General features: G+C 38.4%; 1 protein-coding gene across 2 annotated transcripts in view; it reads right to left on the minus strand.

Annotated features, from left to right (window-relative positions):
• SNTG1 (syntrophin gamma 1) overlaps window positions 1-16,698 on the minus strand; it is a 471,471-nt gene that overhangs the window by 24,302 nt on the left and 430,471 nt on the right. For both annotated transcript variants that reach the window (XM_057532135.1, XM_007168620.2), the window contains 2 exons: window positions 11,350-11,502; window positions 6,698-6,790 (listed from right to left, as the gene is read on the minus strand). In XM_057532135.1, coding sequence (XP_057388118.1) covers window positions 6,698-6,790; window positions 11,350-11,502 — 246 coding nt within the window. The remainder of the gene's footprint in view (window positions 1-6,697; window positions 6,791-11,349; window positions 11,503-16,698) is intronic.

Raw genomic sequence — 16,698 nt, forward strand, 5'->3', positions numbered from 1 at the left:
CAGATGTCGTCATAAAGGCAGTAGGAAGCCACTAAAGTAATGTAACAAGGGAGACTGATGACACGGCCGAATTTACATCTTAGAAGCATCATTAATCTGACAGTGGCTGGGAACGGGGACAGAAGGGCAGGTATCTACGTCTTTGTAATGTTTTGGCTTCTCGCAGACTTCCTGAAGGCCCCCAGTTCCAGATGTGTCTCTTTTACTAGACTGTGGACATCTTGAGAGAAGGGAGTGTACCCTTTTCTATGTTCCTCGTGTCTGCACATAGACGATGCATAGAAAGAGTGTGGGCAATAAGTATTTACATCGAGAATGCAGGTTTGGCCGATGCTGCAGTAACCAGATGAGAAGGGGTGGCCCTACCTCGGTTACGGTGCACCTTCCAGGTTTACTCAAGGGCAGCTGTTGAGGAAGAGGCCCGGGTATAGAACACAATTCAGATTTCTTCTGATAACAGAGAGAGGAACGCAGAGAAGTCAGAATCAGGAAGACAGCCAGCTCCGGGGCGGACCCTGTGCTGAGATGTGTTCAGGTCACAGCCTGAGGGATCGAGGCGTGTGTCTGAGCTCCAGTTAACAGAACCGAAACTTACCATCCTCAGGCCAGGGGCCTAAAGACTGGATGAAACTTCCTGATCAAACATATTTCATTTCAATTTATTCCCCCCCAAATGGACTCTACACTATCCCTATATGATATGTCTATATGTATAAATATTTTCATCAAATATATGGAACATTCACAGAGGGGTATACAGATGTTCACTTCGACAATTTATTTGGAATCGCTCAAACGGGAAAGAAAAAAAAATAGAAGAAAAGTGTTTCTAAAATGCAGACCTTGTGTATTATTTTGTAAGAGCTTAAACCCATCAACCTGGTGGGTTGATTATACAGAGTACTTCTTGTAATCATATCTATGTAAAGTTTAGAATAACCAAAACACCTGTGGAAAAAGAGGTACTAACACGTTTCCACACGCTGCTGGATGTGGTGTGCTATTTGTTATTCGTAACGTACCAATTTTATTTTGAGAAACTTTACATGCTGTCTGTGTAATAAAGACTGGCAAGAAAATTTGGTTTTTCTCGTATAAATTTCTTGGATCCTTAGGGTTTTGTTTTTGTTTTGTTTATTGTTGTTGCTTTTTTCTGGCAACGTGATAAAATTCAGCCACACTTATAACTCATATTATCGATTCTCTATAGAAATCAGCTCTTTTCTAGTGATTTCTTTTTAACATATGCACACAGCTTTGCCAGCTCAGTGGAGAGTAACAGCTCTAGAGAGAAAAGGAAATGAGTTTACTGGGATAGCTACATCTAAGTCAATATACCTGTACAACATAATAAGCCATCACTGCTTTATTCTCCTCCAGGTTGTCTGAAGGCTGTTCCACTGACAGAGATTAAGCAGTTTATTAAATAACTGCTAAATTAACACATAAGCTCTTGCACATTTCATTTTTGAGGCAGTGCCAATTCTTCACTTTGACTATTTGATTTCTAAAATTTAATTATGAACTTTATTACTGTGAGTCAATCATTTTCCTTTTCCCCCTAAGTATAAGAAAAAATTCCCCAATTCAAAGAAATCTATTTTTCTAGAAACTGACTCACATGTAAAAGGCATCACTTGAAAACTATTATGTTCATTAAATTAGCAACATATAACAAATTACCTTGGGATGCATGGTCTTTCTGTGTCGAATCATCCTGATTTGGTTAAAAAGCGGTTGAAGAGGAGAGTCTGAGTCACTCAAGGTGGGTGAGGGCCCCTGTATGTCCAGGGCCTGAGTGGTCTGCAGAGGACGGGTCCCATGTCGGGGGTCCCAGTGGAGCCTAAATTCTGTTTACCCAGTGAACATGGAATAATTTCCTATCTCGGTTACCTGGTGACACCTGCCTGCCAGAAATTTGTTTGTGTTCCAGACCAAGAAGTGTCCCGGGGCAGTGGCCGTCCTGAGGCTGCGTGGTGCGGGGACCAGCTGCCACAAATGCACCCGGGCATTAAGGCCACGAGATACGTTGTCTCTTTATAATATCTGGGTCCTGTGCTAGAGCACACGCCACTGGAATGGGTTTTTCCAAGAAACTTAGAAAAGTCACTGAGACACACAGTATTAGAAAAGTGAGCCTGATTCTTAAACAGAGTAACTACCCAATGACGTCTCTGTAGCTACTTTCAGGAGAATAATTCCCCAGAGCTGCTCAGGTCAGAAGCTCCGGTGTCATAGGTGTTCCCTCCTCTCCAAGCCCTGCTGAGGTCGCCTCGTCCGCATTGTTACTTGGGTCCCTACAGCTCTGCAAGCTCCCAGGTCTAAGCCACAAGCCCAATAACCTCCCCTCCCCCTCCTCCACTCTTCTCCCCTCCGAAGCATCTTTCCCAAGGCGCCAAAGCCATCACAGACGGCATCATGCTTCTGCCATCAGGTCTTGGTGGCTTTGGTGGTCCTCGGTGCTGCGGCGTGTTCATCACCCCAGATCTGTGCTCTGCCACCGTGGACCGGGCGCTCTGCCCTCTGACTTGGTGTGGCTTCAGCCATGTGACCTGCTGTGACCAGTGGGAGCCTGTAGATGTCCTAGCAGCAGGGGCACATGAAGAAGGACTGCAGGTAAGGCTTGCTCTGTCCTGCCTGTGTCACCGGCAAGAAAAGGACGTGCCGGGCTGACCTCCTGGCTCCACAGGAATCAGGAATAAGGGGAGCAGAGCCAGGTGAGGATGCTTGAGGGAACCGCCACGTGAGAAGTAAGTACTCACTGCTCTAAGGCGGGGGGGGGGGGGTTGTCACTGTGTGTCACCCGGCAATGCTGTGACCGCATCGGCCACCAAGACCAAGGCCCCTGCTACCCGGTGCTGCCTGCTTCATTCTGGACACGGCCCCGCTCCTGGTCCTGCCAGCGCTGTCACCCCGGCTGCTCAGACCCCCCCCACCCCACCCCCCCCCACCTCCACCCCCACCCCCACCCCCTGCCGGGTCAGCCGACCGTGATTACGGATTCCGAGGAGAAAGGCAGTTTCCTCTGAGTACCGCCCGGGGCTCCTTCCCCTAGTTACACGCTTCCAGGCCACCCCGAGCAACTGCCTTTGCTAAGAACCAGTAAACCTCAGATGACCCCTTTAGCGTCCATCCTCTCCAGCAGGCGCCGTGAGAAGAGGGACCTCTATGAAGCAGAGACCCAGGAGGACTGGAGGGAAAGACACGTGTGTTGAGCGCTACTTATGTAGGAGATGCATCAAGAAAATACTCATTTTTATATTCTCGAACTTTCCTTTTGGATTTTTAACAACTACCTTTGATAGGAAAGAGTTGAAATATTATTGAATAAAAAACATAATCAAAAATGAAGGTCTAATTCTATTTTTAGAAGTTTAACCCATGGAATTTATATTATGATTATGCTGTAACTATATAAATGCATTTTAGAAAAAGTCAGATTAAACATACTGTGAACTGTGTGTGCACATGAAGGTCACATGTCCTTGACAAAAACAGTAGATCAAAGATCCTCAAAATTAGTGTCCTTCAACTTATCCAAGCCACAGAAAAGACTCTCAAAAATGAAAAGTATGAATATAAGCCATACTAATTTCCTTTCAAATTTTACCTTGAAACTCTGTAAAAATTAATGTCCACTTAAAGATGTGAATGGATTATGAAGATTAAGATATTTCTTGAATCACAAATGTCAATATGTTAACAATTAATTTGATTCTAAGCACAATTATTTGGGAACAGAAGTCCTCTATTTTTTTAGAAAAAAAATCTAGAAAACAAGAGGGGAGTGATTTCAGATAGGGTGACATTGTCTCTCACTGCACAGAATATAAGTTCCTAAAATTCAGGTCACCATGAACATGCATGGGTTTTACAAATTTCCCCCAGATAATGTTTTCAATTTATATTTAATGAAAGTTAGTAATGGGGACAAGAAGAAAACATAAAATCATTATAGTAGCTTCTAACATATGACAGGGATAATTCTTAAAAATGTTACATTTTTACTTCATATTTATTATCTTCATTGATCTTTTAGGCAATCATGATTTCAAAAATATTTTTAATATGCTATGTGTTAATACTAGCTCTTAGATACCCTGAAGCAAAGAAGCCTTTTAAGTATTCTATCCTAGCATTTCTCAAATTCAAGTATTACAACATTTTTTTAAAAACTATCAGACAATAACAATTTTGGGGAATTCGTAGTTCCAGAGTTTCTACCCGGGAAACGGTAATAACGTGAGCGATACTGTCTTTTCCTCTTACCCAGGTTTAAGACCCGAGGTGTAACATTGTGGTGGACAGTCACACGGATGTACTGGACCCTGGAAGTGGGCGTCCCCCCTGGTCTGCTGCATGATGAGTGAAGGGGAGGTCCAAAGAGGGGGTCTGATGCCTTCATCCTTGTTTTGATACAGATGAAAACCCCTTCTTTATTTTCTGTTTTTTGAAAATTTCATGGTAAAAAAAAGTTTGAAAGTTATTCTTCTAAATTACTAAGGGGAAACAGAAATGTCCATTACTTCAGTCTTCCCTCTACCCAATCAACGGAGTCTGTACATGTCGGCTAGGGGTGATCTTTCCACAGGACAAATGAGAGTTAGGTCCAACAAGCCCTGGACCTTGATCACGTGGCCCAGCCACGGGGAGCTTTCCTCCGGAGCTGTCTCTCTCCATCCCTCCCCTAGTACCTTACCTATCAGTCATGCCTTCTGTGCACACTGTGAGTACTTTCACCCTCAGTCTGTAATCATGTGCTCTTTCCATCTTCCCAGCCACGAGAAGCGTTCTCTCAGGCAGGCAGCAGAGTGCAGATGCCAGGGGAGGACAGATGCTCAGAACTAGGGTCTGGGGTTTTCCCAGTTTCTCTCAACCTTGATTAACTGTTTTACAAATTTTGTTTTGTCAAACACACATCTGATCATTTCCTTCCTATGTCTCAAAGGCGTCCAGGGTATTCTTAGGATCAAATCCCAATACCTTAACAGGACTCCTTTCATAATCTGGGTCTCAGTTACTCCCATACTTGATCTCCATCTCCTCTGACCTCAAATTCAACTTCCATCCTCACTTACAGGTATTTGTCTGGGTAATCTTACCCTTGGTGTCTCATTTTCTGAAAAGTCTGTCTTGAGTTCCCAAGACTGACAAATATATCCCCCCAAGTCTCTCAATAGAGAGGAAGTATTCAGTAAATATTTATTTACAAATGTTACTGCTGAGGTATCTGTTTACATTGGAAATCTATTAATAGGTATAATTAATTAATGCACATATGCAGGTTTAAAGGAATATAATGTCAGAAAATCAATACTTTTAGTTATGGGAATTTGTACTGCAACATCATACTTTGACACATTAGTGAGAAAAGTTCTGAATGAGTATTTTATTCAAAAGAACATCTTTGTCATAGGACAGGTTTAGGGCAGTCTCACGTGAGGCTCATTAAAAGAGCCACAGGCACCTGAAATTCCATAACTAGAAAAGTATTCTTTGGCTTCACCAAAGGCAAGGCACTGCACGTCAAATCTGACCCATATGTGTGGGACTTAATTTCCCAATGTCGAAATATAAAGAAACATTGGTCACCCTTAGACAATGTGAGCTTTTGGGTGACAATCTCGATTGCAGAGTCATGAAGAATCATAAGATCTCCGAACACCAACCCACGTCCCACTTGGCTGGGCCCAGCTGGGCTGGTCCATTAGACACCAGTCTTCCCCAGGATCAACACCCTCCCAGGGCATCCTCTGTGCCTTCTGCCCTTCTCACACATTTATATTGCTCTCATTTTATTTGCATTTGATTTTGAAAATCCTGTACATGGCTTAACTTCTAGGTAAAGTATAAGTTTCCCAGTAAGGGATTACTCATTACTCCTTAAATAGTGAGAAGGAATCTATCAGTTTACTTCTCAGGTCATACTTTGATAAGGAGAAAGTGGGCTGGGTCTAAGGAATTGATGTCCTCATCTGGGGGGGAAGGGGACGGGGGGAAGGATACCTTCCTACCAGAGCCCTATGTCAGGAGCTGCAGCAGTAGAAGGAGACTAAGGCTGGGTAGGGGTCATCTGAGCTTTCAGACTTTTTAGACATGACTGGCTGAGAAGTGCCTGTCACCATTCGATGTATATCACTCCCAGAGACACATCCTTTGTGGAAAAGGCGCCCAATCAGACAGTACAGTCAAGGGTTCACAAGGTTACACTCCCTGGCTTGGGGCCTCCAAACCCTGAAATACCCGCATCCTATAATTCTAACATATTACCTATACAACTAAAAACATACGTTTCTTCATTTTGATATTGGAGATGTTGACACAGAAAAATAATAAAGGAACACTTTTAAAAAATTGTTTTGAGAGAAGAAAATTTCCCTTCATTATGAGGCCATACTTTTAGTAAAAGAGAATATATACATATATAATACATAGACATATATGTGTATATAGTACATATATATATACACTTTTTATAGTTATAATGTTTTCTGGCAACACATTTGTTTTATTAAAATTCAATCTCTTGTTTTTCTATAAACATATTAAGGCATAATTTATCTCCTATTAATAAAGACGAGGACCTTAAATCCAACCCCTGAAAACCAGTCAGAGTGCTGACTGGAGGTGCAAGCGGCCCCCGTCGTCCTTGATTAGGACCCAGGCCACGCATCCTCGCGCTGACCACGCACAGTACCTTGGTCGCAGCGTCAAAGCAGATGAAGCCCGTGCTGAAGTCGATCGTGAGCCCCATCAGGTGACTTTCCAGCACACACGCGTATGTCTTGCACTGGGCAGAACAGAAAACTGTTACTTTCATGGGACTGACCCAATGTCAGGGTTAATAGCCCACACATATCAGACTGTGTCACAACCCCTGTGATAAGATCCTTATACAACAGCTAACTTTATTTCAGCAATAACTGTATAAGGAACCTGGTGTTGTCAACATCTTAATGTCAACAAAACACAGGCTGAGTGGTTGTTGACCTGCCCGGGGGATGCAGGGCTGAGTTTCCAATCCTGCCCTGGTGACCTTGTCTTTACCTTGTGTCACACTGATGCCCTTCCCTATCTTGGCAATAAAACTGTATACACATTTTTAGGTGTAGGCAAGATTATGTTAAGTTGTCATATTCTGTAGCTAAATATCACTGCATTTTTATTAAGCTAAAAGTGAATTATTAAAGATAAAGGTATTACTTAAATTCTTGGCATATCAATTTCATTGATATTATTAAAAAGAGAGCTCTCAGGCACACAAACAGATTTAATAATCAGAGCAAGAAACACAAGAAATGTCTTGACCTTAAGAGTCTCTATACATTCGTCAGTGTGGTACAAGTTATGTCCTAAAGACATTTACCCTTCCTAGTATTTGTGTAAGCCTATTGATTCTTCCAAATCAATAATTAATGATTGTTCACACTGAGATCAGATTAAATTACAATTTTACTTATATAAATAGTTTGGGAAAACTAGTAAAATATAGATGCTGAAATACAAGAATAACAGATGAGAAATACACACTTGGGGCTTATATGAAACAATGCATTTTTATGTCCATAGGTCAGTTTTATTTGCATTTAATTGCAAACTGGAGTGGGATATTCAAATCAAGGAAAACACCTTTGTTTTAAAGACTTTTTTGATGTGGACCATTTTTAAAGCCTTTATTGAATTTGTTACAATATTGCTTCTGGGTTTTTTTTGTTTTGTTTTTTTTTATTTTTATTGCTTCTGTTTTATGTTCTGGTTTTTTGGCCGAGAGGCATGTGGGATCTTAACTCCCCAACCAGATATCGAACTCACACCTCCTGCATTGGACGGTGAAGTCTTAACCACTGCACCGCCAGGGAAGTCCCAAGAAAAACATTCGTAATTCACAAGCAAAGGGGAGAGAGAGGGAGGGAGAGGGAGAAAGAGAGAAACCTATCGCAAGCAAATGTTCGATACCAATCCTTACATCATATTTGTGTTTATAATACTGTGTATAAAAGTACACTAAGTGAATCTCATTCTGACTAACGATGGCTAAATGCATCACGTTGCCTCCACCAAAAAGCTATATTCATGTGTTTAAGCCCAATTTGCATTGGAAAGTTATAACCAGGCCAGATTATTCATTTGGAGCTAAGTTTTTCAAAAAAGCAGATGAGAAAGCAAACTTAATGGGCCTTGTAAGTTTATTTGTGGGTGTAATTTTATTTAATACATGAACACCTTACCTTCCATGCTTGTACCCACCCATTACCACTTTATTAAAACTAATATCAACTTAAGGAATATCCAAGGCCGTCTCATTTTCTCCAATTTAGACATAATTGCTTGCTATTTTCAAGTAACATTATTCAAAAATACATGTCAGGTGGAAACACCTTCAGTATGGAACATTAAAATTTATCTCATTAAGAACAGAATTATGAATTAAATTACATTGCTTCAATAATCATTAAATCGAAACAGATACGATATAACTTGAGATCCACTGAAGTTTTATTCTATGATTTATAGTCTTAATAAACATATGTAATGAGTATATTTGTATGTTTTAACATTGAAATGTTTGATTTATTGTTTAATTTCTATGTTTATTTTATAATAAAATTGAACTATAGCTAGAAAAAAGCAAAAAAATTATCCTTTTTAGGGAATTTCAAGCTAGAAACACTTTGAAAGATTTTTGCACAATTATTATATATTATATATAATTATTATATATTATTTTGCACGATTTTATATATTATTACACAATATTTGAAGATACATCACACATAAAATGATTTTTTACATGCCCTTTTGGATGACAGCTAAATGTCTATAGCTGGATAAAGCACAATGAAAGAGTCTGGAATAATAACATTAAAAGAAATCAATTTTTGAATGGGATACACTTCTTCACAGAAAGTCTTATTTTAAAAGGGTTGTATTAATTCATATTGAATTAGTGTAAAAAACAATTATATGTCCCTTACTAGTATTATTCACTTACTCTGGGAAAATTGTTCAGAAATTGGACAAATAAAGGTACTAAAAATAGAGTAAATTAATTAGGCTTAACTCTGGTACTTTGAATACTAGGCGAATGTGAGATGTAATTCATGCAAATTTTCATATTTCTGTTTCAATGTTCATTACATTTTCTACTGTCACCCTGGGAAGTATGGCTAGATTTTAAGGTGTTAATTGAAATGACAATGTAGGATGTTTAGAAATACCTGCTTTCAGTGAATTATCCTTTAAATAAATATATATTTATATCAATATTAAGTACATTAGAGATCAGAAAATATTTAAATAGATAAAGGAATAGATTAGAAGCTAGAAAATGTTAGGGTGCAGTCCTGTTAATGAAAACTAATTTCAAAATAAAAATAGATTAATTTATTATTTTTTATTGTATTAGTCAGTTTATTAATTCCTACTTTTATGCCTGTTTCACAATAGGAGTATGTCCTCTCTTTATTTCTTTACCAACTTTAGTGGAAGTGGAAATATTAAGAACATAGAAGTAAACCACAAACTTCTTCATGTAAATATATTCACATCTTTGAATTTTGAAAATAACAGAACCACAGTGTTCAGTCACTGATTACTGATTTCTGGTAGAGTAAACAAGGGGAAATTATAAAATCTATAAAACAACCAAAAGCTAAAAAGACATTAAATATTTTTCTTTTCACTTACCATATGCATCTTAAATTTGTATTGTGAATACGTAAGGTGCTAGTACAAAGAAATGCATCGTTCAGGACATCAGTTTAGAGAATGTGAGGTCCAGATTTAAAAAAATAGTAAAATACAGTGAAACAACATAATTTTATCTCTATCTCACTTCTAAACATCAGGAGACTTAAAATGGAAGTTTAAATTGAAACCAGAAGGTAGAAATCACCATGTATTTGTTTCCAAGTGAAGTGTGATATTCTAGGGAAATGATAATTAGGAAAACCCAAAACTATCAAAATAAATAACAAAAACGTCAACTCCTGTACAACTTTATACAATGCTTTAAAATGGTCTTAAGTGTTGATACTTGGAATAAAATAATATTTAAGGTATTTTTCATCTTTCTACTTTGATATTAAAATATCTATTTACTAAATTGAGGTTCTATACAGCTAAATTATTGAAACAACATTTCTCAGTTACTTTAACATTTTTAGGTAATGCAGATCAGCAGAATATGAGAAAATGTCAATTAAGCAATGAAAAAAGTGAAAATAAGTCTTCTCCTGTTCCCTTCCCCTGATTGTTATGTCATACTGGTGTGACCTGATGGGTTGAATATAGAAATTTGTAGTCAGAAGAAATAAATTAATACATGTCACATATCAGTTCAACATAATTGAACAACTAGGCATCCAAGTCCCCTGTTAACAGGCAAGAATCCCAGGATAATAATGCTGTTCTGTCATCATCATACATTTGTTTTCAAAATTGTGTCCGTGTGTCTATTTAGGTCCTGGCTCTATGACTCAAGTGCACCACAACTGCTCAGTTTTGCCCTTGGTCTCTGTTAAGGGTCAGTTAGGGGTCAGCTGCAGAGCCTGTTCCCGTCCACGGTCCTGTGAATTGTATAGGCTACAGGTTTATGACATTTGGTCTAGATATAACTTCACAGTTAAGAGATAAAGTTTAACAAACATCTGCCGATTACTCATGATGTACAAAATGCACTATACTTCAGTCGGTAGAGGAATAAAATAATCCCTGGAAACCCACAACTCAGTGTGGGGATGACAAGCACTCATCACTCCAACGCAAGCAGAGCATGGGGAGACCTAAGGAAACGGATGGAAGAGACTGTGTTTGGCGGGGGCGAGCTTGAACAGGATTCATGTGGAAGGGGCAGTGGCGGCAAAGGGCAGGCTGACCGGGGATTAGCAGAATTGTCCTGGATGATGTGACCTCTGAAAAAAGCTTCAAATTCCCTGTGTCATTTTGAAGAGAAGGCTTTCTAGCAAGAAAGAGCCTTGCGAGTGAATGAAGTCGTTCAGGCTGGAAATTAGGTGGCTGTGATTGGAGACCAGGAAATGGCTTTGTAAACGATTAATTAAAATAAGAGCATTTTCTACTTTAGATTTAAGGTAGAGCAGATTCTAATTAAAGTTAGAAATATGTTTTTGATGAGTGGTAGGAACTAGCCTAGAAAGATCAAATTGTAGAAAAATTAAAATGTTTTTCAGAGCCGTGTTGCACTTTATTTAATAACAATGGCTAATTATTGCAGAAGGTCAGGACTCACAGAACTGCATCTTTATGCTCCTTTGAATTTATATTAGAATTCTAGGAGAGTGGTCATGCATCTTTGGGGGTCACAGGTCCTAAAACTCCACCGACTCTCACCTGTATCCGTTCCACTTCCAGAAAGGTTGCTGTTTGGAAGGCTCTTTCCCACTGGGCGAGGTCAGAGTCTAACTCCACGGAGAAGTAGAGGTCCTCCCCAGACTCGGACTGCACGGTGAAGCAGTGTTTCCGCCGGTCCAGCAGGTCGCTGTCCTGGTGAAAATCTGGAGTTACACAGGCTGCCACACACCAGTTCTACTCTGACAGGGCCACACCTGGATCAGTGCTGACCAGTGGGTGGTGGGGGTGCTGTGGTGACAAACATCACACCCTATGACAGCACTAATTCTCCACTCAAATGGTCACAGCAGACAATTTCCAGGCCTCAAAGTCTATAATGGAAACACTTCTTCTCTGAACTGACACTGAGGCATGTCCATAAAACAGAAATTAGGATTTCTGGCTTCAACTCTTACTAGCAAGGTAACTACCAAAGCATTGAATGCTTGAGATTCAATTCCTTACTGTACAGATGGATAACACACAATTTCTCTTTTCCCTTACAGAGCTGTGAAGATGATGAAATGAAGCAATACTTATTAATGTATTTGCAAATTTAAAGAGCTTTATAAGCATGGTATCTTATACTGAGTTGATTTCTATAACCCTTAAACTATCATGGGAATATTCTTCTACATGAGGTATGAAAAAACTGTGTCTAACATGTTTCAGAAATTTTATTGCTTTTTAAAAAGTACACATTTACCTTACTTATGTAACTGTATTTCATTAAGTCGAAAAGACTCTGACATGGCAATTTCTTGGTCTTACTAGAAGTTTTCAACTAATGTGTTCACACATCTGTATGTGTAGCAACTTCAGAGATGTTACAAGGTAAAAAGAATGCAGCTAGGAATTGAGGAAAAATTGTAAAAGAGAAAGTTGGGAAAATGACTCAGAATACTATAAACCTGATTCCATACATCACAGAATGAAAAGGATATTTATGTCTTATTCAGCCAATATGACCAATGTGGAAAAATAGCTTGCATTTTAAATTATATTAACTCAATAATTACATAACTTTGACGTTTTTGTGCTATGTAGAAATACATCAAAAGTAGGTGAAGATAATATACATGAATGTTAGTATTTCCATTTTTATAGCTATGGCAGCATACCAAGATATTAAAATTACTTTTCTAGTAAAATGTCACTGAATACCTGCCAGAGTAATTATTTTCAAAATCATCTGGCCTTTAAATTATTACTCATATATTCACAGATAAATCTCATGATCTGAAAAGTAAAACTTTCAATTTCTGAAAAAAGTAAGTGAAATAAATATTTACAACTATTATTTTTAAATTAATTTAAAAGAAAACTCAAGGCATTTTAGATATTAAAAAATCAATTACAATCAATCCAAGTGAACACTCTGTATAAAGTAAGTCAATTCATTTTGGAGGATTTTAGTTGCCTCATCTGGGAAAAGAAGGAATAAAACTTTAAATTTGCTCCTTTTCCCTGGGAAACTGGAATCCCTGATATAAATGGACATAATGGCAAATTTCAGAGAAAACATAAAGCATAATCCTCAGATACAGTCTCTAAATTAATCTTTACAATAATCCATGAAAATAGTCTGTAATCTTCCTTTCCCTGAAGAGGGAAATAGGTCTTGGATGTGTTGGTCCCCATTTTAGAAGCTGCTTGGCCCTAGGGATTCAGATCAGATCATTTGGGAGTCACTCAGCCCAAGTTCAGATGTCAGTTTTGCCTCTTATTTCTGCCTCTCCTAGAATCAGTGCAGGTATTTCTTAAAAGAGGATGATATACCTGCCTGAAGTTCTTGTAAAGATGAAATTAGTTGATATATTTATATATTGCTTAGAAAAGTGGCATGTATATTAAGTGCTCCATTAATCACTAATATCACACAGTATCATTATTAATCACAATATCACCATCAGTAATATTGACTATTACTAAAAAACTGGATTGGATCAGACTCCAGATCCAAATTACGTTCCAGTACACACACACACACACACACACACACACACACACACACGAACACACACAAACCTGTGATACCACTTATGGTGGAATGCAGCCTGTAGTAGGAGAGTCGGGAAAGCTCCTTTTCTAATAAAATTAACTAACAGTATCCACATTGAAAAAGAAACATGCTTGTCTGAATGTTTATTATGCAGGCAAGTTTGACTCTTCCGCCCTTCTTTAGGCATTGTGTGTGTGTGTGTGTGTGTGCATGTGTGTGTGCCCAGACGGGTGTGTGAATCCTGTCCCAGCACATCACATATACTACAAAATGCTCTTACAGACATTAGCCATTATGAATTATATTTTTGAGAAAATTAAGGCTTACAAAAATCAAGGGACTTAAACAAAAACATACTCTAAAAATTCAGAGATCCTAGATTAAAGGTAAAATGTGTTTTAAAAAATATACCTAAGGGAAAAGTAACAAATAACATACAAGGGAATCCACATAAGGTTAATAGCTGATCTTTCAGCAGAAACTCTGCAAGCCAGAAGGGAGTGGCAGGGCATATTTAAAGTGATGAAAGGGAAAAAAACCTACAACCAAGATTACTCTACCCAGCAAGGATCTCATTCAGATTCGACAGAGAAATTAAAACCTTTACAGACAAGCAAAAGCTAAGAGAATTCAGCACCACCAAACCAGCTTTACAACAAATGCTAAAGGAACTTCACTAGGCAGGAAACACATGAGAAGAAAAAGATCTACAATAACAAACCCAAAACAATCAAGAAAATGGTAATAGGAACATACATATCGATAATTACCTTAAATGTAAATTGATTAAATGCTCCAACCAAAAGACATAGACTGGCTGAATGGATACAAAAGCAAGATCTGTATATATGCTGTCTACAAGAGACCACTTCAGACCTAGGGACACGTACAGACTGAAAGTGAGGGTGGAAAATGATATTCCATGCAAATAGAAATCAAAAGACAGCTGGAGTAGCAATTCTCTTAACAGACAAAATTGACTTTAAAATAAAGACTATTAAAAGAGATGAAGAAGAACTCTACATAATGATCAAGGGATCAATCCAAGAAGAAGATATAACAATGGTAAATATATATGCACCCAACATAGGAGCACCTCCATACCTAAGGTAAATGCTAACAGCCATAAAAGGGAACATCGACAGTAACACAATAATTGTAGGGGACATTAACATCACACTTTCACCAATGGACAGATCATCCAAAATGAAAATTAATAAGGAAACACGAGCTTTAAATGACACATTAAACAAGATGCATTTAATGGATATTTATAAGACATTCCATCCAAAAACAACAGAATACACTTTCTTCTCAAGTGCTCATGGAACATTTTCCAGGATAGATCATATCGTGGGTCACAAATCAAGCCTTGGTAAATTTATGAAACTTGAAATCATATCAAGTATCTTTTCCAACCCCACCGCTATGAGACTAGATATCAATTACAGGAAAATATCTGTAAAAAATACAAACACATGGAGGCTAAACAATACCCTACTAAATAACCAAGAGATCACTGAAGAAATCAAAGAGGAAACAAAAAAATACCTAGAAACAAATGACAATGAAAACACAAAGACCCAAAACCTACGGGATACAGCAAAAGCAGTTCTAAGAGGGAAGTTTATAGCAACACAATCCTACCTCAAGAAACGATAAACATCTCAAATAAACAACCTAACCTTAAACCTAAAGCAATTAGAGAAAGAAGAACAAAAAACCCCAAAGTTAGCAGAAGGAAAGAAATCATAAAGATCAGATCAGAAATAAATGAAAAAGAAATGAAGGAAACGATAGCAAAGATCAATAAAACTAAAAGCTGGTTCTTTGAGAAGATAAACAAAATTGATAAACTGTTAGCCAGACTCATCAAGAAAAAAAGGGATAAGACTCAAATCAACAGAATTAGAAATGAAAAAGGAGAAGTAACAACTGACACTGCAGAAATACAAATGATCATGAGAGATTACTACAAGCAACTCTATGCCAATAAAATGGACAACCTGGAAGAAATGGACAAATTCTTAGAAAAGCACAACCTTCTGAGACTGAACCAGGAAGAAAGAGAAAAAATATACAGAACAATCACAAGCACTGAAATTGAGACTGTGATTAAAAATCTTCCAACAAACAAAAGCCCAGGACCAGATGGCTTCATAGGCAAATTCTATCAAACATTTAGCGAAGAGCTAACACCCACCCTTCTCAAACTCTTCCAAAGTATAGCAGAGGGAGGAACACTCCCAAACTCATTCTACGAGGCCACCATCACCCTGATACCAAGACCAGACAAAGATGTCACAAAAAAAGAAAACTACAGGCCAATATCACTGATGAACATAGATGCAAAAATCCTCAACAAAATACTAGCAAACAGAATCCAACAGCACATAAAAAGGATCATACATCATGATCAAGTGGGGTTTATCCCAGGAATGCAAGGATTCTTCAATATATGCAAATAAATCAATGTGATACATCATATTAACAAATTGAAGAATAAAAAACATATGATCATCTCAATAGATGCAGAAAAAGCTTTTGACAAAATTCAACACCCATTTATGATAAAAACCCTCCAGAAGGTAGGCATAGAGGGAACTTTCCTCAACATAATAAAGGCCACATATGACAAACCCACAGCCAACATCGTCCTCAATGGTGAGAAACTGAAACCATTTCCACTAAGATCAGGAACAAGACAAGGTTACCCACCCTCACCACATGGCCTGGTTGTCTTTACTGAAACTCTTCTTTTTTTTAAGTAGGGTTTTCCTTTCTGTTTCCTGTCAAAAGCTAAATCTAACACATATTAAGCTAGTGAAGGAGCGTAAGCCAGGCTGCGTGGATAGACTGAAACACGGGGATCCTTATCAAGGCTGTGACAGAGGGCGGGTTAGAGGACAGGGCCTCAGCTGGGTCAGTACATCCCCCAGCTCCCGCCTAGAGCCCTGGACAAACAACCTCAGCTTTGCTCAGAGATTAATGTAGTTGCGTCTGAATCAGGTAAATTCCATGCCAGATGGGACACTGCTTGGGAGAAAGTTATTCTCTTAAACTACCACTCTCCTAGGGTCCTGGTCTGGCGGAATGTATCCCAAACTCACTTTTCTAAGCCACTCCCCCCATAGATTTCTGAACCTAAGAATTCTAATCTTAGAACATGTTTTCTAATGCCAACAGTCAGAAAAAAATTGTGAGTTGCAGGTATATATTTTTTAACATCTTTATTGGAGTATATTGCTTTATAATGGTGTGTTAGTTTCTGCTTTATAACAAAGTGAATCAGCTATATGTATACATATATCCCCATATCCTCTCCCTCTTGCTTCTCCCTCTCGCCC

This window comes from Balaenoptera acutorostrata, chromosome 17 (assembly GCF_949987535.1).
Source record: "Balaenoptera acutorostrata chromosome 17, mBalAcu1.1, whole genome shotgun sequence".
In the NCBI taxonomy this organism is placed as follows: domain Eukaryota; kingdom Metazoa; phylum Chordata; class Mammalia; order Artiodactyla; family Balaenopteridae; genus Balaenoptera; species Balaenoptera acutorostrata.